At 33.3% G+C, this 20,852-nt stretch overlaps 1 protein-coding gene across 7 annotated transcripts in view; it reads left to right on the forward strand.

Moving 5' to 3' along the window:
* Window positions 1-20,852, forward strand: part of LOC143195919 (uncharacterized) — a 392,362-nt gene that overhangs the window by 325,147 nt on the left and 46,363 nt on the right. For all 7 annotated transcript variants that reach the window (XR_013005613.1, XR_013005612.1, XM_076403442.1 and 4 more), the window contains exons 3-5: window positions 5,022-5,270; window positions 6,383-6,540; window positions 6,637-6,683. Coding sequence is in view for 5 of the 7 variants with exons in the window: in XM_076403442.1 (XP_076259557.1) it covers window positions 5,022-5,270; window positions 6,383-6,540; window positions 6,637-6,683 (454 nt within the window). In the remaining 2 variants the exon portion in view is untranslated. The remainder of the gene's footprint in view (window positions 1-5,021; window positions 5,271-6,382; window positions 6,541-6,636; window positions 6,684-20,852) is intronic.

Raw genomic sequence — 20,852 nt, forward strand, 5'->3', positions numbered from 1 at the left:
AGATTGAGTAACATTCCTTATGAAAAAATATTAGAGTTATTGTAAACTAGAAAATTGTAGGGTGATTATTAAAAATACATTTATTTTGACTGATTATACCAGAATTAAAAGCACAAAATTTCAAAAATCGCCATGTTAAGTCAAACACCAATCAGAAGGGCTACGAAACATTGACGTCAGATACCGTTTCCTAACTACCATTTTGGTATTCCTTTGAACTTTTTAGTGCGTTTCAATTTTATTACGATTATTAATCTAGCATTTTATAGTTAAAAAAATTGATTTTGTGCTACCAATGGATAGAAAAGATAATCAAAACAATCAAAATAGGATTTATTAATTAATTTATAATGTTAAAAATAATACTAGCTTTTATAGAGTTGAAGTGAGTGAGTATTTCAGGCACACTAACCATGAAATGTGGTAGAATATTGAGGAGCATTTAGAAAAAATACCTTCAGTATAACACTTGACAAGATAATTAATAAGTGAAGGTACTACTCTAAAGAATGCCCAATAATAGTACAATCGCCAGTTGGGAACTGAGAATAGTATTATTGAAATCAAATGTCCTATAATAATTTGTAGAATGAAAAAACCAATTAAACTATAGTTTTACATTTTTGAAAAGACAAATAAATGAAAAGCTATTTTTTTCGATATAATGTTTTGCCACATTTTATGTGAGTTTTAAATGTTTGCTGGCATCTAAATTCAATTAGACATTCTTCGTTTTGGGTACAGTAGTTGGTAACTTGCCAAATAACTTCCCGCAAAACCTATACTGCTAAATGGTCGGGTGCCAACTTTAAAATTTAACTGCTGTTAACTTTTTAAATCTTAACTATTTAATCCCTATTTCCATTAACGAAAGTACATCACATAAGCAGGAATTATAACTCATTTTTCGAAAAAAATTAGCTAATATATGTTATATTATAGGCTTATAAATTAATTTTAAAGAATATGAAACCTGCCCGACCCGACTGCATATTAAATCGCTTATGAAGATACTAAAAATGAATCGATTCATCTATAGCCTCTAAAGATACGTCTTTCTTTCTTCTAAAATTTTAAGGCCATATTTTTTAATGTTCCCTGTATATTTTCCAGAATCATGGTTTCTCGTCTCGTCCTTGAGGTATTATGTCGTGCGGTACATTACGAGAGCTAAAAAACTAGCTCGTTCGAGATAAATGTCAGAAGCTTACAATATGTTCGTACACTATTCCGGTAAGGTGGCAGATCCAATTTGCAATGTCCTGCTGGAGAATCCTGAGGCAATATAGACCGGATATATTTCAAACACCCGAATAGCCCCGACTGTCAGAAAATAACCGCATTTTTAGATGTTATTCTGTTCCCTTTTATTTTTAGAAAAATGGACATAATTTTCTTTTTATTTCTCGTTTTTGAATCGACGCCTTTCATATCAAAAATTCTTAATTTTTGTATAGTTTATTGATCAAATAAGTGATTTTTAAAATAACATCGTGGAAATATTGTTTATAAATGTATTAATAGCCTAGGTCTGCACTTAAAATTCTAAGATATCTAATCTTTATACCTGTGGGTTTGTAGGATGGGACGTTTTTTGATAGTTTGAGTAACTATGTTAAAAGAGTGATTGCTTTAAAATGAAACAAAGTAGACCTGAAAAATATTGTTTTATTTACAAACCATTAACTATACATATTTTTATTGTCTAATATGTATTCACTAACACACACTAGAATCTTTTCTTTTAGCTCCTCTTTGTACATTTTCACTTTTGGGGAGAGTTTGGAAGGTCTGTTTAAAGTGCCTTATAGTTTCAATCTGATATCATCGAGCCGCCGCATTTTCCTAGATGTTTTATCTTTTTGAACTACATCATGACCGTTATAAATTGTGGATCAGTCGTGAACCTGATTTAGTAACAGGAGAACTAATGCAAAAAATACCAAGAAAGGGATTATAAAACTCACCAACTTGATCAATACAGCATTTAGATTAAAACGTGTCCCCAGGCATTTGGAAGATGGCGGAAATTATCCCAAAATCGGGAAGGTCATCAAACGAAATAACAGCCTAAAGACCTACATCACTGCTGCCAGTAAAATCTAAGGTTTTCGAAAAACTTCTGTTGAAAAGAATAAAACCGATCATAGAAAGAAAAAAATCTAACACCAACACACCAGCTTGAGTTTATTAACAAGCATTCAACAATTGACCAGGTCCACAGAATAACAGATGTTGTTGAAAAAGCCTACGAAAATAAAAAAGTATGCTCAACTATATTCTTAGATGTAGCACAAGCTTTCGATAAGGTTTGGCATGAAGACCTTGTTCATAAACTACAGAAAATGTTACTAAAACAACACAACGGACTACTAAAATCGTACATTAGAGCCAGAATGTTTCGAGGTAAACAAGGAAACGCTTACTCTACAATAAAAGAATCTAAAGCAGATGTACCACAAGGAAATGTACTGGGGTCAATGCTTTATCTATCCTACACTTGTACTACAAATGAAGATTATTACGATGGCTACATTTGCTGATGAATCTGCGATTATAGCTGTCGGAGACAATAGTGAAGAAACCTCACGAAAATTACAACAGGCAAGTGACAATATAAATAATTGGACACAAGCTTGGAACATAAAAATTAACGAAAGTAAATGTGAGTATGTGAAGTTCACCTATAATTAGACCATACAAGCACCAATAATATTAAATAATAGTATCATTCCATATAGCAACAACGCTAAATATCTCGGAATGAATGAGAGAAAGATTGAGGAAAGATTCCATTCTCATGATAATATTGAAGTATTGCAACTTCTGGATACCGCCAGAAGAATAAAAGAAACAAAGCATCTGATCTTCTGTAGTGTTGTGTAGTGAGGTGCAGTTAATAAAAATATAGCAGAGACATGTATAAACATTATTTCATCAGAGACTGAGATAAAGCCGATGAGTCTTCCTAGTTATATACCTAGATTTAAGTTATCATACAGACAAACTCTAGGTTTGTCGGAGACGACTAGTAACAATATAATAATTATATAATAAAAAAAATGTCTTCTGCAAATATAGCAACAACATTTTCATTGAATGTACGCTGGTCTCCAATGTACACCAGATAAAGGACTAGTCCCGATACACTTCCGTGTAACATACCACCTTGCATTTTCCTTAAGCTTAAATAGGCATCTTCTTTTTCACTCTGAAGGGTATATTTCGGTTATATATGGTTCTATAGTATTTGAATATTGGTCAGGTAGAATCTTATGAGTTAAACCCTTGTGCCAAATTTCATCAAAAGTTTGAGCAACATCTAAAATTATTGCAGAACAAATTTTTTGGTTTTTCTATTAGATCAGTGATTCTGTGAACGATTGATGGTGGATTATTGAATAAATTTAAAAAATTCTAGATATATCTACATGTACTTGGAGTAATGTTATAATATCTCGATATGGATTAGCGTATAATCCTTTTAAGTATGTCTTACTTACAATTACGTTATATAAATATATTACGAACCACAATATACTTACTTTATTAAAAGTTATTTTCCAAAACACAATTAATTTATCGTTTATACAAACTTAAACAAGAGACTGCGTTGGCGAAAGAACAAAGTGGGCGAGACATAACTTATGTTTTTGGTTTAAGTATGTAGATCTCAAGTCGTTACGGTATTATATGTTAACAATAACATGTCGAGATAATTATATGAATGGCGCCTTAACTAGTCTATATACTAAACAAAACTCATAGTCATTCGTGTCGAAAATAATTGAAAACTTTGCGACTTACAAAGGTTAATTAGCACCGCATAGATTCATCTGTAACAAAATGTCTGAAGTTGAAAACTTTACGAACTGTTCTCATTGACGTAAATGCTCGTCAGGTTATTTAGATTAATAAGCAAGATATTTCGTTAATTTTAGTTTTCTATCGTAATTGCTTGTCAATATTTAACATCTCTATTAAACAACAATCGCGCCAGACGATAATTACTGGATCCGATATTTAATTCAACGTTATTATTGTTCAACGTTTCCCAGTCGAAAATAATCGGAATTGGTTTAATTATGGCTGGGCAAAATAATCTGTCGTAAATATTTCATTATGACGTTATTATGTTTTTATTTATTAAAGGTGCAATTTCTCCAGCCATAAGTATACATTGTTATGATTTTATATATAACAGGTAACAATTGAAAAGTCTCAGGCCTACCATAGTAAAACACATTTTTTTGGCAAAATTTGTTTTTTATTCAACATAATTCCCTTCAAGGGTGATACACTGTTTCGATACCATTTTTGTAGTACGATTTGTCCTTTGTTTCAAAATAGGCCTCAGTTTCGGCGATCACCTCATTCGACGAAAGTTTCTTCCCAGTGAGCATTCTTTTGAGATCCGAGAACAGTAAATAGTCGCTGGGGGCCAGATCTGGAGAATACGGTCGATGAGGAAGCAATTTGAAGCCCAATTCATGAGTTTTGACACGGTGCATTGTCTTGGTGAAGCATCATCGCTCCAGGGCTAGAATGTAATTACCAGTGATATACCAATGGGAGGGCATAACACCTCCTGTAGAAAATTACTAATGGACGGTCCAAAGTTGTAGCTTAGTTCCGATAGATTATAAATGTTGATGATTTTCTAAACTGCAATGTCAAATTTCCATGGTCTTTAAGCTACGGTGTGGTTTTCTTAGCTTTGATATTCTCGTATTTCAATAGTCCACGACAAAACAACCAAGTTGATGACCGCACACCCTGATCTACAAAGCTTCTATCGAAATTCCAATAAATTAGGATTATAAAGTCTTTCTTCAACTCCAGGATATTTAAATTACGGGAATCTACGGGATGTTTTTCGAAGATTCCTTCCAAATTTTCAATAGCCCACAACTAAATAACTTCAACTCGCCTTTGAACTAAAATAGTTCTAAAATTCATCACCATAATATCTAATTCTTGTACAATATCCTTATACTAAGAGTGATATTTTATTTTTACAGGATGGAGAGCGAGGGTATTTGGAAGGTTTAGCCTCTCGATATGCAGATCTATTCTCGACACATTACGGAGACGTTCTGGGCCACTTGGAGGATCTAAGAAAGACCGAAGTTGCCGATGCGACCGTGACGATGGCCAAGGAAAGACAACAATCGAGCACAGCGTCCGACACAAACAGTGTCGGAAGTAATAACAGTCAAGTAATGACGACATCGCAAAGCCAAAACATATATGTGCCAGGAAAATATTTGGTAAGTACAATAAGTTTGGGTTCTGAAGAATACTATAAATATATATCCGAAATCTTGTATATATTTTGTGTGCTCTAACCGTTGCAACTCTTACTTACAATAATGTTAAATTAGTAAAGTAACAGTTTTATTAGGAGCTTCTTTTTAATTTTTGTTGTCAATTTTATTGGATAACTTTTTTTGATGTGATGCCCTTTGTTCTTCTCTGTGAAGTGACCAAGAGCCAACCCTTCATGTTGATATTCCATCATCCCAAATATCCCTTCTCTATCACTTTTCCTTTCCTTTCAATTTGGCTTCTAATAAATGAGAAACTTTTCTACAAAAATATTTAAAAGTATCGCTATTTTTAAAAGTTTGTTAAAAGTATCTCTTGCTGGATAAAAAAGCATAGATCTTCACAAATTTCTACACATTATTCTAAAATGAGTTATATTGTGTATTTTTGTGAGTTGCCTTCCTCTAGACTAAAGGAGCAACATACAATGAAGCATAAGTATAACAATTACGTAGTAATACACAAGAAACATTTTCTATCGTTGAATTGTGTAATGTTCACACACACAAAGGAAAAATTTAATCGCGATTTCTTCCACTAGATTCCAACTGAATTTGTTATAATGTGAACATTGATATATTTAAACCAAATATTCTCGAGTATTATAATTTTTTGAGTGAGTAGCTTTAGTGTAATGGATAGAAGAGCTTCTCTAGTTTCCGGTTAAAAAACTAAAGCAAGTAATAGATCAAAGGTTTCCAACTAAACTTTCGCAGTTTTCAGTCATAAAATATGTTTTCAATTTGTCTTCAGCCTGTTTTAACACCATAAAATAAAAATAAATAATAAAACTAGTAATTGATATGGTTGTAACTATAGTATATATAGGTTATAAACCTATAAAACAATGTATGATATGCGCTGTACCAGTTATTCTAATCAATATATCAAAACAAAAAGAACTTACAATCATAGACAACAAATAACTTCAAGATTGAACAAGTTCATCTATAGCATGACTTTCATATTATTAATATGTTAAGTATTAATAAGTTAAGTAGGACTTCTTAGTAGCATTCACCTTGTATGAATGTATACTTTTTGTTCTTTTCAGCCATCCAGTTGTCTGTCGCATAAAGAAGAAGACGAAATATATGGGTTTGCCGGCAATGTGTTCAAGCCCAATCAAATCCTCATACCACCGCCACAGAAAGTGGTTGTTCCTCCATTAACTCAGCCCCTTCTATCACAACAACAACATAATTACCAAACGTAAGTAGGACGTCCATATTTAATATATACTCTTATATTCCTGCTTCCATTTAAAAGGAACATTTCGTTAATTAATTTTAATTAATTTATTTTCAGATGTTTGAGCCCTAGGTCAGCATATTTCTACGAATTTCCACCAAATGGTAAGTTTTCATGTATTTTAATATATGCTAAAAAATGAAGTATAATTTGAAAGTAAATATTAACTGTAATTAAAAATACACTAGAATTTTATATACAAATGAACTAGAAAATTAATTTATATGTATTTATTGAGTATTGAGATTCTACTCTTAGAGAATGTCTCGATGGTGTCTTAAAACTAGACACTTATTTAGGGACCCTTTGAACCTTACTTAGCCTGTAATAAAATAGAGATAGGGAGTATATACTTCGGTAAACGGAGGTAAAATGAAATGAAACAGTGATGAATCAAAGGGAAAAGGGTGATCAGCGCAGTGTTACCTGAGGAGACCCTTGGGCAATCGATGGTGGCACGTCTGAACTGAATGGTCAGTGACTGAATCATACAAAGTACCCTTCAATGATATCTGAGAGCAACGTCCCCAGATTTCCAGATCTTGGTTATCAATTACTAAGCGCCTCTGTATTCCTTCACATGTTCAACATCTGGGATAATATATTCTGGGTATTTTGTAGGTCGCTAGTCTAAGATGGAAAATTCGACATGCCTCAAAATCGCTACAAAAATAAAAGTTAATAGTACTTTTTAGGATTTCATCATTTAATGCACTTCACTACACAACTAAATTAGGTCACTGTTTATTTCTCTTGAGTCTGCGTCCTAGTTTTGTACAAGAATTAAATCAATTCTTAATTTTCTCTATGATATTTAGAATCCGAAGGTGTAAATAATTGTTCTTATATTCGTATGTTCATATTCTTAGATACTTCTATTATATTCTTATTACTTCTCGCAAAACATCCACATAACTAATTTCCATGGGTACATATAGATTTTAGTATATACAGCGAACAATTTATTGTTTTTATAGCAATTTATTATGCACGGATAATTTTGATATTGTTCCTAATAACCACTACATTTTTTTGTATCTTAATTCGAGTTCTTTTCTTTTGTTTTTGATATACTTCTTCTAACGTGAAGATTCATCCCAAGATTTAGCATTTTTACTGTATAAGATTATAGTATTATTCATATATCTTGGTGCATAAACAGATTGGTAGTATTATTACTTTTTATATTATTTATATAGTTATTTATATTATTATAAACTATTTATACTATTACTTGCTTTGCTATTGCCTCCAATATCCAATTTTGCGTGTATTCAGCAAATGTAGCCGTTTTCTAATCATTATCTGTTTGTGAGCACATGAATAGAATAGGTAAAGAATAGGATCGAATACACTGCCTTGCGGAACACCTTTTGTTTCGTTTGTTGTTGAGTAAACTTCTTGTGTAACTCTAAACATCTTGGCTGATATATAGAACGTATTGCTTCGGTAACATTTTATGGAGCTTATATGTGAGTCCTTTATGACTGTCTTCATCGAAGACTTGTGCTACGTCCAAGAACATAGCTCTGTAGACTTTTTCACCTCGTAGGCCTTTTCAATAAAGTCTGTCATTAAATACACCTAATCAGTTATAAAAAGGTATACATGAAAATAGTAAAAGTGTTAAATTTGAGGATACATGATTTTATTACAAATTTCGATCCAAGAACAACTATTAAAACGGAAATATAGATGATAATGCTGAGAGAACAAGTTAAAAATTAGTTTTCTTTTTATTTATCAGAAATAAAAGGGCTTATGTCATAAAGACAAAAATATGTTAACGATAGAGCTTTTATTTAAAACCAAACCAAAATATTAATAGGCAGTTAGGTTCCATTGCGTCCGACAGCAAATTGTGAATTTCAGTACCAGTGGTAATATACGTAACAATGGTAATCCGTTAACTAAACATGGTAACAGCTAAATAGTTAGCAAAAATATAAATTAATGAATGAGAATTAATTTATGAGCCCAAACTTGGCTCAGCAATATATCGGCTCAATTATCAGTGTTCAAGAGTACCTCTCTGTGATTAGACAAAGTCTATAGAATTTGGCAAATCCTAGAAAGCATACTCTTATAAAATTCAAACCTGCAATATACGTAAAAATTGCCTTTTTCCTTAATTTATAGTCGATAATATATTATGTGAAACCTGAATATATAATACTCACACTATAAATACCAAAACTCAGACTATCTGAATGGCGATACACATTATCTTTTTAATCTGCCATATTATGTCTATTTTTTTCGCGAAATAAAAAGTTTTTTATGTACATTGTACATTTCTTGTCTATTAAAATAAGATAAAACTTTCCCGGTCGTAAACTATACGTTCCCTCTCACGCCGCCTATAGAGAAAGAAGCGCGATAGCAGATCAAAGGGTCAGGGATAGGGAAAAGAAAATCCAACTTGGAAATTTACTTAACGCCTCTACTGAGGCAACACGCGATATGTCTCGTTCGACACGACCGATTAGTGATTAATGAGCCAACTTCAGGCTGTTTATGGACTCGCGAAATGTCGTTCATACATAATCCCCTTCACGAATATACGAGGCCTATATAAGGAGCGCTACCATAAAATCGCACGCACTTGCTATCACTATACAGTGGGAATGTAGGTACAGTTTTAAGTATGGTCCATCCAAAGTAGCAGTGAACTCACGTCACCTCAATTTATCACGCCGAAACGGTGCAATGTTGCCACATTTAACTTTTATATTTTACACCTTTTAGTTTATTTTAGATTCGATATATAATAATATTCTAATATAAATAAAATAATGTTATAAAATAGAATTTAATTTAATAGTGCGGTACATCTACTGTATATATTATCAAAAGACTTAAACTACAGTTAATGAAACAGCCACAATAGTTTTATATGTTTGAATTATTTTATTCTATTTACATTGAAATATTTTCTAAACTACCTATGGTAGTAATATATTTTATCCATGTAATATATTTTATTTTCATTAGAGAACATATTTACATTTTTATGTTTAATTATTGTTCCCTTCGTTGCTCTTCTACAGAAAATTATATTTATTCAATATATTCTCTGTAACCCATTTGCCATATCTGAAAACCAGTTAGTATTCAATATCCCCTCACACATTCCAATCAAATACTCATGTATATCCTGAGCAATTACATACATGTCTACGCACACAATAATTGTCAGTATTGGATTGATTATCAGAATCACTGTTCAAGTCAATTATTAAATTGTTAATTTCTAGTTCAATCTTCCAGTTTCTATCAAATACTTGTGCATGCTTTCACTATTGTGATCGCATGTGAATTTAATTTTCTGTATATTGGATAGAGTTCGTTCAAATCAAAGGTGTTATTGTAGACACTGGTTTATTCATTGTATTTTCCTCTTGATTAGCATATTCGTTATAATAAATCTTTGCTACCCCCATATCAATTTGATAATAGATCAAATGAAAAGTCCCCGGCCTGACAGGCAGGTGGCGCTACTAGAATTAAATCCATATGTTTTTAGTTAGCTTTAACCCTGCAAAGATAAATTAAATGTATAAATTTGACAGCTGTCGGATCATTAGTTTGTGAATTATAGCATTTTGAGTGAAGCAACTTTTGTTATTGTGAAAAATATGGATAAAAAGGAATTTCGCGTGTTGATAAAATAATGCTTTTTGAAGGGGAAAAAATGCAGTTGAACATACAGGGGTACATCATATCACTCACGACTATTTGGGTATGGCAAGGCTCTATGTAAAGAAGGTGCCTCGCGAGCTTACTTTTAACGAAAAACAACTACGGGTTGATGATTCGGAGCTGTGTTTGAAGATGATCAAGCGTAATAAACCCGAGTTTTTGCATCGATATGTGAGAATGTATGAAACATGGCTCCATAATTTCACTCGAAGTCCAATCCACAGTCATCCGAATCGAATGCACACGATTAACCCGCCCCAAAGCGTGGGAAAACACAACAGTCGACTGGCAAGGTTATGGCGTCTGTATTTTGGGATGCGCATAGAATAATTTTCATTGACTACCTTTAAAAATGAAGGACCATCAATAGCGACTATTACATAACGTATATATAGGACCGTTTGAAATACGAAAACGGCCGCATTTGAAGAAAAAGATAGTTTTATGCTGTTTTATCAAGACAATGCACCGTGTCACAGATCAGTGAAATCCATGAATTGGGCTTCGAATTGCTTCCTCATCCACCGTATTCTCCAGATCTGGCCAAACCAAACCAAATGTTTTGGTTGGGAGGTAATTTTGTTTACTCTCATATTGTTTCCGTTAATTTGTTCAGTTATCTTCAATAATTTAGCTTTGATAGATATATCCCATGTTTGTGTAGATTTTTATTTACATTCTATAGGGTGGGGCAAAAGACCCGCTACCATTTTGATTGCGTGCGGTCTTTGTTATGTGACATTTAACTCAGTTTCGTTTTAACCATTGTATTGTGTAGACGTCCGAATTTTATTATGGATAAATATACGCCACAAGAACGAGCAGAAATAATGACAATATTTACGACAATATTTATTATTATTTACTAGTTACTTTTGTCCCACGTTGTAGTTGATTACTAGTGAAATACTGATAGAAGTGATCACTTTTTTAGAAGGCGTTTAGTAATGTTTAAATAATACATACGTAATTAATCATTTAAATTTTGTAAAATCTTAAGGACATATCCTTAGAATGTTAGGATTTGAAAACATAAAATGTCTGGTTTTAAAACATTGTCTGTGTATTCTAGTTTTAGAATACCGCCATAAAACCGTTTTTAACTCTTAGCTGTATATGAAAAGTTGCAAAAATCAGACATTGGTCTCAATTTTTTTCCATATATAATCAGATTTATGATTGCACATGATTGCAGGTTTTAATTGCACAAATATGTATCTTAGGTTGGACAAAAGAAGATACCACTATATACGTAATGTAAAATTGATCTTTCCGACAATTATTTTATAGACCACCATAAAAGACAGACATATGTCATACAAAGAATAACAAGAAGAAAGAAAGCACAAAAGTATTTCAACAACAAGCAGCAAAGTAGAATATATGGCACGGTGCCGCTCCCGATATCAGTTTTCTAAACAAAATTTTGCTATACAAAAATATGTATTGCCGAAACCGTTCGGTGGGTGGGGTGAGGGGGAATGACGGGGGACGTGGAGGGGAATCCGAGCGGTGGTTGTCGAACTTTTTCAACTACAAAAGCCCTCCGAAAATAGGGAATTTATAGTCAGAAAATATATACGTTGAAAGGCACAATACAACATTTATGGAAATCCCCCGGATACGGAGCTTTCCCGTTTTGACAAATTCTATTAGATGTCGACTTTTCCGTTCCGTGGAACGGATTAAATTTTTATTTGTCATGTCGTGGGAGGGACATAAATAGCGATAAAAAGCCTCGTAAATAATTACACTCTCAATTTAAGATTTCATAACCCTTTATTGTGATAATTTTATAAGAAAAGGGATTTCAGAGTTGATACTGCATAGAGACATTCATAATACAACAAAATATGCAACGAGTTTTGGTCATGTTAGATAAGCATGTTTTTAATGAGCCTTCATCTAGATCTAGATTCTAGATCTACATTGCTTGGTTGGCTTCTCAATAATCTTCACCAAATATATGTGACCACTCCTAGTATCACAAATCACTGTCTAATGCCTTCTTTCAGATCTCTATTTATAATCTCGATCATAAATTGGTCATTGTGAGCTCTTTGAAGTTTCATTTATGTAATTGTTATTACCATTTCTCAACAGTTGACAGGAAACTTATTCTCCGGAAGTATTTTTCCAATATTGAAACTGTTACCGCAGTTAGAAGACTAAAGGTACTGCATGCTTGTAGAAATGTTAAAAAAATGTCAACGTATCAAAATTACCTTACCATTATGTAACAATGCGTGTTGTTTTTCATCCGAAAGCATACGCTATTAATTAAGTATTATTTTTTTAAATTATTTGTTATAGCAATCTACTAAATTAACATTAATAAGCTATTGTTTTAAAATTACGGTTTTAAAATTAAAAAGTACTTAATATACTGCGATTGACATTTTGGGCTTCAACATTGATGTGCTGATGAAGACTATGTTAATATCTTTGGTCATATTTTTTGATAACGTTATCGATAGTTTATAGGTTCAAGTGCTTATGAAGATTGTCGTTACGAGAGTATCATGAAGCATCATCAATACCTCGCAGTGCCTTGTTTTGGAATCTTTATATGATATTTTCATTACACTGGTGTGACTCCAGATTTGAACACCATAAATCCACACTGCTTTTAAGACTTTTTGGTAAACCAACACCTATGTACTGACAGAGTTAAATATATACCCGATAGCTAATATATTTTTTGTATTTTAGCTTCAATTCTTCATATTTTGGCTTAACATATAGCTTTCACTGAGTTTTAATATTAAGAGTCATACCAACAGGTTTAGCTGTATTTCCATACGGGACTGCTTGCTAATTTATGTTATATATACTGGCTTGTGCTTGATTCTTTTGTTGGTGAAATCAATATGCACTGATTTATTTTGATTTGGCATAGTATTTCGGCAATAACTCTTTGTAACTTTTCGATTGATCAAGTGTTGTCATCTCAAATGTCAATTGCAAATAGATCAACAATATTTTCATTGAATGTAAGCAAGCCCCGAGTATACATACAACAGAATGATCTTATCTGATCTGACTCTGAAGTATCAGTCAGTTATATATAACTCTTTTTTTCTCTAAACTTTTTGAATATTGGACGGGGAGAAGCACTTTAAACTCAAAACTAATTTACTATAGCATAAGTTTTGCAAAGTAAAGATGATTTGGCTTATTTCCATATGTTTTTGACCCTTGAATATATCAACTTAACTTAGACGTAAATCATAATAAGGTATACAAATGTATTTCTTTTACATTAAAGGAGTTTTATTTTTAGTGCATATTTCGTCATCAATTAACACCACTTTTACAGATATGTCTAATGCCCAGACAATTTTTGTATGGCCCTGTATAATGAACTCAATATCAATACAACCACTTTTAATCCACTGTTTTTAAAATAGCATATTACATTTATAAATTGAGTAACCAAAAGTATATTGACAGATTGAAATTATATTTTAAACTTGTATGTTATTACATTTCGCATCAATATATATTTTCATATATTAGTTCATCTCCTCTATCTAGAACCCTAATCTTATTATGTTTTTCGTTTTAGTTTCTTAATAAGAACAAGGCTCGTTCTAAGCTCATAATGCATCTTACGACCTTCTGAACTACTTCAAAGAATATTTTCTTGAACGGTTACCCCCAACACAGCATTACTATAGCACGAAAACAACAGGGATTGGAGAGGAGACGAGGCAGATTGCCTTATTATATTGACTAAGTTTCGTAACGAAGAAACTACTCTTTCTCCATCGTCATTGGAAACTTTTAGTCGTAGTAGAATAGACTGGTATATCTCAATTACAAAAAGTAATGCTTTTTAAGTAATGCTTTAAAGTTAATATGGAATCACTTAAACTTAAACTTATTTTATACGACAAAAATGATTATTAATAAAAAAATCATCAAGTAGCATTGTAAATAATTCGATAACATTCTGCAAATTTTATGAATACTGGGTGGAAGTCTTATGACCCTCGTCGTATTCTTCAGATTTATTGTCCCTTTATTTTTTCATTTATTCCAATCAATACTATATACAGTGATTGAGTAGAGCTTTTATTTCGTTACAAATCACAAAATGATTTCTTTCAATTTTTAAATAATTTAGTTACACGCTTTAGTATTGAAAAACTCTATGTATGCATCAATGAACAACTTATTTCTTTAATTAGTTTACAATTTATCTTTATAATAACTTAAATCTAGGTATATATCGAGGAGGACCCATCGGCCCTGTCCTATTAATCTCAAATAATGTTTATGTAATAACACTACTGTTTTTTTTAATAAATTCACCACACTACACTACAAGACCAAATGATTTAATCTTCTTCAGTCTGTGTTGTGTTCTGGTGTTATCCAAGAGTTATATTACTTCGATATTGGCGTGAGAATGAAGTCTCTTTTCATGCCTCTTTGCAATTCTGTTAGATGATCCTTATTTAATTAATACCAGAGCAAATAAATGACGTTCCTTAGTGCTTTTGCTGGGACAACCCCACCATTGAATGCCATAACTGTAAATAGGTTTCAAGATTTGCTTATGTAGGAACAGTTTGTAATAGACAAGTTGGAATTTCTTCCTAAGTATCGTTTATTCTAATAGACAAGTATTTCTTCCATTTATTGATAAAATTTACGTGTACAGACTTAATTTCGTTTGACTTGATGCACCAAGTTTTAGTCCAGAACCCATTCAAGATAGATATCTCTGTTATTAATATTTTGATGGATTATAACAACACATTTTAACTATTCTTTAAATTCTCGTTTTATCTCAATATTTATATTTTTTATCTTAATATTTAATCTTTAATTTTGAGAGAGTCTTGTGAAAATCACTTCGGTTTTTTAATCAGAAATCTCAGAAGTTCTAAAATAAAGGAAATATGTTTTAAAAAACCGAATTACCTTTCTCTCGATTTATTTTGCGAAATAAAATTTATAAATAAATACGAATCAATGAAAAAAATAATGTAGTCTATTTTATTTGAATTAAAATTTTTCTGGAAAAGTGATGGGCATTGTCAGCACCACTTCTGCCATTTTATATTTATTATTTTTCTTTCGCGTTGTCGTCTCTTCGTCTAGCAGTGAAAAATGCTAACTATTGTTCGGTAAAATTAACTCAATTCCGAAGGAAAAAGTCAAGATTTATTGCACAATTTTGGGGGGTGTAAAACGTAGCAATAAAAGTGGCTTTTAAAGCTAGATTAATGGATTCTATCACGCTGTAGATTTTTCACTCTCTTTTGGCCCATCAAATTTGCTCGTTCAGGGTGGCGGAAGGATCTCCTTCAGTTCATTCGAACGTGTAATGCGTTTCGGCAAGGGAATCTGTTGTATTTCTTTCTGGGCTTATGATATTTCAATTAGTCTTTTATCCTTATTGATATGGGCATGGGGATGGTGGCTGTGGCCGATATTGATATATCTCTATGTTGTCTGTTATATTGATAGCTCTGTCATTTCTTAAATTTAAAGTAGCTATAATTTTAAATTAACAGCCATACTTGCAGTTATTCTTTGAAAATACCGTGAAATATTGGCACAAGGATTACAGTTCAGAATTTAAAGCCACCAAAGGTGGACTGATAAAGGTGACTAACGTAATCTATAGGAATTTTTTTAAAAATCATTTCATAGAGGAATACCATGGACATTTTGGGTAAAAACAGCCATTTCGAAATTCTTCAAGGCAATACTTAATAATAATTTTGTGAGATTATGCGACTGTTAACGGGTGTGATTGAAAACTCTTCAGCAGCGTAGCAAACTATACTCATATAACGAGAAATAGAACAGAAGGAAGAGAGGAAGATATTAGATTCTGCTGAAATGTCATTAAAACATTAAATGTTATCTTAATTGGACATAATAGTATTCATACATAATATTCTATAAAAGGAGATATTGACCTCTGCTCCACACTACTTATGAGAAGTCTTAGGCGCGTTTTTTTAATTTTGTATTGGTGTCCTCTGTGTTTTCTTAGGATTACGGTAAAGTCTTACCGACAGCAATATAAAAATGAAACTTGCAACCATTATAAAGACTTAACTTGACTGTAACATCTGGGCAGGGCATTTTAAAAGAGAAGTGCATTAGCAGTTTTAGATCCATTTAACCGATCAGCCGATTTAAGATCCCCTTCTATATTCTCTATATTTTGTGACTTATCAAGCCCTGGAGCCAAACTTTATCGACGGCTTGTGCTTGGTCTAGGAAAACTGCCGAGTATATTTGTTTTTCTTCCATAGAAGTTATCAAAATAAACCAATGTTCTGATAGGACACACACAAAAAAAACTACTTAAGGAAATACGCTTCGATATTACCAACTATCTCTCAGACGAATTTACATGAGCACTCAAAGAAACTGGTCCCGTACAATAAACGCAAACGCTCGTCTTCAAACAAGAAGCGAAAAAGCCTATAAGAAAAACCAGCCCCGGTAAGCTTCAAATTACAACGTCAACATCGGCTAATTGCTTTTTTTATATATATAGACAGAGGGAAAGAAAAAGACGGCGAGTGCGAGACGGGAAGCCGAGTGGAATGACTGTTACATTTTCTGCTCTTGGCGTCGTGAATAGGAAGCGCGCAGCAATTGTTTTCCCTCAATAGTGAGCAGGATCATCGGACTTTTTCATTCGCAGCCGACTTTTACTTTGACGCCCATTTTAAATGTTTTTTTTTCTTGAACATGGCTTTCGCAAATATTTTTTATTTCTCTCGAATGTATATACGCGACTATAAATTAATTTTAAAGGGTTTAAAGCAGATGATGTTATTGTATCTTAAATCGCATCGGCTACGTTTGTAACCAACTTGTTAAAGCCGTGAAAGTAGTGATTTTGAAACCAAAGATAAAGAGCGTTCTGGACAGTCAAAAAAAATCGATAACAAAAAGGCATTGACGGCATTATTCGATGGAACCATTAATGGGGATCGCTATCGAGTACAATAGATGTGTTTGAACTGAGCACTGCGCGAAAACTGACAGGAATACGTGCAAAGAAGCAAGAATGTTATTTTTCAGCACGATAACGTCCGACCTCATGTTAAACAACCGGTGCAAACATACTTGGTAATATTGAAAAAGGTAGTGCTATCTCACCCACCGTATTCTAGATCTTGCTCCTTCTGATTACTACTTGGTCTGACTTAAGACATAACGACTCGTGAATTACCTCAGCAGCTCTTCACTTCTTGGGAAGATGCCAAAAAATAGGCCAATTCGGAGATAGCTTCAAAAGATACATCGTTCTTTCGACATGAAGCGACTGGCGATGGACAATACTTTGAATAAAGTATATTATATCGATTTGATTTGCGATTTGTACCAATAATAGTATATAACAGGTCAATTGAAAACTCCCCGGCCTACCATAGTAAAACACATTTTTTTGGCAAAATTAATTTTTTTATTCTACATAATTCCCTTCAAGGGTGATACACTGATTATAAAGACCCTCCAACTTTTCGATGCCATGTTTGTAGTACAATTTGTCCTTTGCTTCAAAATAGGCCTCTCTTTCGGCGATCATTTCTTCATTCGACGAAAATTTCTTCCCAGCGAGCATTCGTTTGGGATCTGAGAACAGCAAATAGTCGCTGGGGTCCAGATCTAGAGAATACGGTGGATAAGGAAGCAATTCGAAACACAATTCATGGATTTTTGCCATCGTTTTCACTGACCTGTGATATGGTTCATTGTCTTGGTGAAGCAGCACTTTCTTTTTCTTTGATTGCGGCCGTTTTTTGGCGATTTCGTCATTCAAACGGTCGAATAACGCTACTTAATAGTCGCTGTTGATGGCTCTTCCTTTTTCAAGGGAGTCAATGAAAATTATTTCATGCGCATCCCAAAATATAGATGCTATAACCTTGCCCGCCGACTGTTGCGTTTCCCCACGCTTTAGAACGAGTTCATCATGTGCAGTCCACTCGGATGACTGTCGATTGGACTTCGGAGTAAAATGATGGAGCCATGTTTCATCCATTGTCACACATCGATGCAAAAACTCGGTTTTATTACGCTTGATCATCTTCAAACACTGCTGCGAATCATCAACTCGTCTTTGTTTTTGGTCAAAAGTAAGCTCGCGCGGCACCCACTTTGCACAGAGCTTTCTCATACCCAAATATTCGTGAATAATATGATGTACACGTTCAGTTGATATCTTTAGAGTGTCTGCTATTTCATTCAATTTCAATTTACGGTCATTCAAAATCATTTTGTGGATTTTTAAAATGTTTTCGTTGGTAACAACCTCTTTTGGGCGTCCACTGCGTTCACCTTCTTCGGTGCTCATTTCACCACGTCCAAACTTAGCATACCAATCCTTGATGGTTGATTTTCCTGGGACAGTTTCCGGAAACTTGGCATCAAGCCAAGTTTTTGCTTCAGCTGTATTTTTTCACATCAAAATGCAATATTTTATCAACACGCGAAATTCCTTTTTATCCATTTTTTTCACAATAGCAAACGTTGCTTCACCCAAAATGCTAATTCACAAACTAATAATCCGACAGCTGTCATATTTATACATGCATCTTGTGAGGGTTAAGTCTGGCTCTTGACGTGTGTGACTCTCTTTATCTCAAATGTTGTTCGGTTCCAAATATGCCTGATTTCATACCTAATTTTTCACGCTCATAGAGGACCGCTATCTTACAAATTAGTTTTATTTCAATGTTTCGAACTAATATACATGTGTTTCAAGTATTTTTATTATCGTAAAAAATCTGATATAAATGACGCCTGGATACATTAAATGGACAAAAAATAATTATGTTTCAACGCATATAGTGGCTGATTTTAGTGAATCCTGACGATAGAACTTATGCAAAGGGACATCCGAGTAAGGCAAAGTTCTTCTTGTGCTCAACCGACGTCATAATAACGTTAGTTCGGGATCGTATATCGAACAACTTCGAGATAGTGCAACTCGGTAAGGAAACTAACTGAATCAGAGATCGCTTTTCCTTTAGATGGAAGCTAGGAATTGCGACACAGCGTTTCAGATAATTCGATTTGTACGAAGTTGCGGAATACGTTTAGAAATTACCAACGATAAGTGCGAGAAAACCGCCAGTAAATTATATATATTGCGAGAGATTGTAGAATTATAAAATATCCTTTTATTTAACACTATCAAGATATTAAAACTTCTACATTTCGTCATATATTTTAGGTCGTATATTTTATTTAGTTATCAAAATGACGTACAGGAGATGGATAAAATTATATGTGACATAAAACACCTGGCATGAACACGATATTAACATATTGATAAAGTGTTGACCCATCATTTGTTTTTAAAATAGCTGTAATTTTTCACATAATAGCTTGGTAGAGTGTTTGAGTAGTTTCCAACGAATTATTGTCCTATTATTGTACCAACTGCATCAGCAATGTTGGAAAATATACTCCTCGGTGGCGATTATGTTGCACAGGGAAGATATTCGGAAGAAGAAAGAAGCCGCTAAAAATTATCATTTGCTGGTAGAACTTACGCGTGAGCATACTTTTTTGGCCTGAAACAGGGAAGGGGAATACTGTTACGGATACCTGGTCGGGGAGACCCGTAGAAATAAGCGAGTTGAACTGGTTATGTGGAGGCTGCCTCTGGGCTACCCACTAAACCTCATACTATCAGCTGATCCTATGACCCTAACTGATATTTCTTACTGTTAGTAAGGAAGGTCCCATAGCTGGTAACATCGTTAAGAGGGACAAGGGCAAGTATCCGCTGTGATAGAATAAGGCCACGAAGAGCCGAAGGAGTTATTGGCCAAAAATATCAGCCAGCTCGGTAATACATCTTTTGTCCGAGAGACTAAGAATGGATTCCGATATGCAAGACAAAAAACGCTCTGGTACACCGAGCACATTTTAAAAATGCGATACTGCAAGTATTATTGGATGAAGACCCAACCTAATATAAAAAAAAAATGGTAGAAACATTAAATGGGGCCCAAGAAATGACTAGCGACCGATTACGAGTAATGGGGAAAATTAAAAAGATGAAAAAATGGGTGCCATAGCAATTGAATGAACGAAAAATAAATAATCTGTGAAATGCAGCTTCAAAAGTATAATCATAAGTCATTTCAGCATCAAATAGTGACGGGTGATGAGCGGTTGCTTTATTTTGAAAATCCTAAGCGCAAAAAATCATGGTTAACCAAGGACGAATCATTTTGGTAGCAAGACAATATGTTCGGTTGGACCAGAGTGGTGTGGTGTACTACGAACTGTTGAAAGCTGGTGAAACAGTTAATAGTCATCGCTACCGACAATAAATAGTCAACACTTTTTAATGTTCGTCAGTATCTGTGAATTTACTTACTTTTTTTACTTTTTATTACTGTCGATACTGTCACACACTGAAATATAATCTACAAGACTTGACATATAAAATGAGCAGTATATGCACGTCACATTTTTTACAATCAATATTATTTTATTAAAAGTTACAATTATATATAAAATGTACTATAAAGTATGGCGATCATATTAAGTTGTCTATACCCTATATATAA

Source organism: Rhynchophorus ferrugineus, unplaced genomic scaffold (genome assembly GCF_030347505.1).
Source record: "Rhynchophorus ferrugineus isolate W39M unplaced genomic scaffold, kcgeb_rfMv2 rfM4, whole genome shotgun sequence".
Taxonomy (NCBI): domain Eukaryota; kingdom Metazoa; phylum Arthropoda; class Insecta; order Coleoptera; family Curculionidae; genus Rhynchophorus; species Rhynchophorus ferrugineus.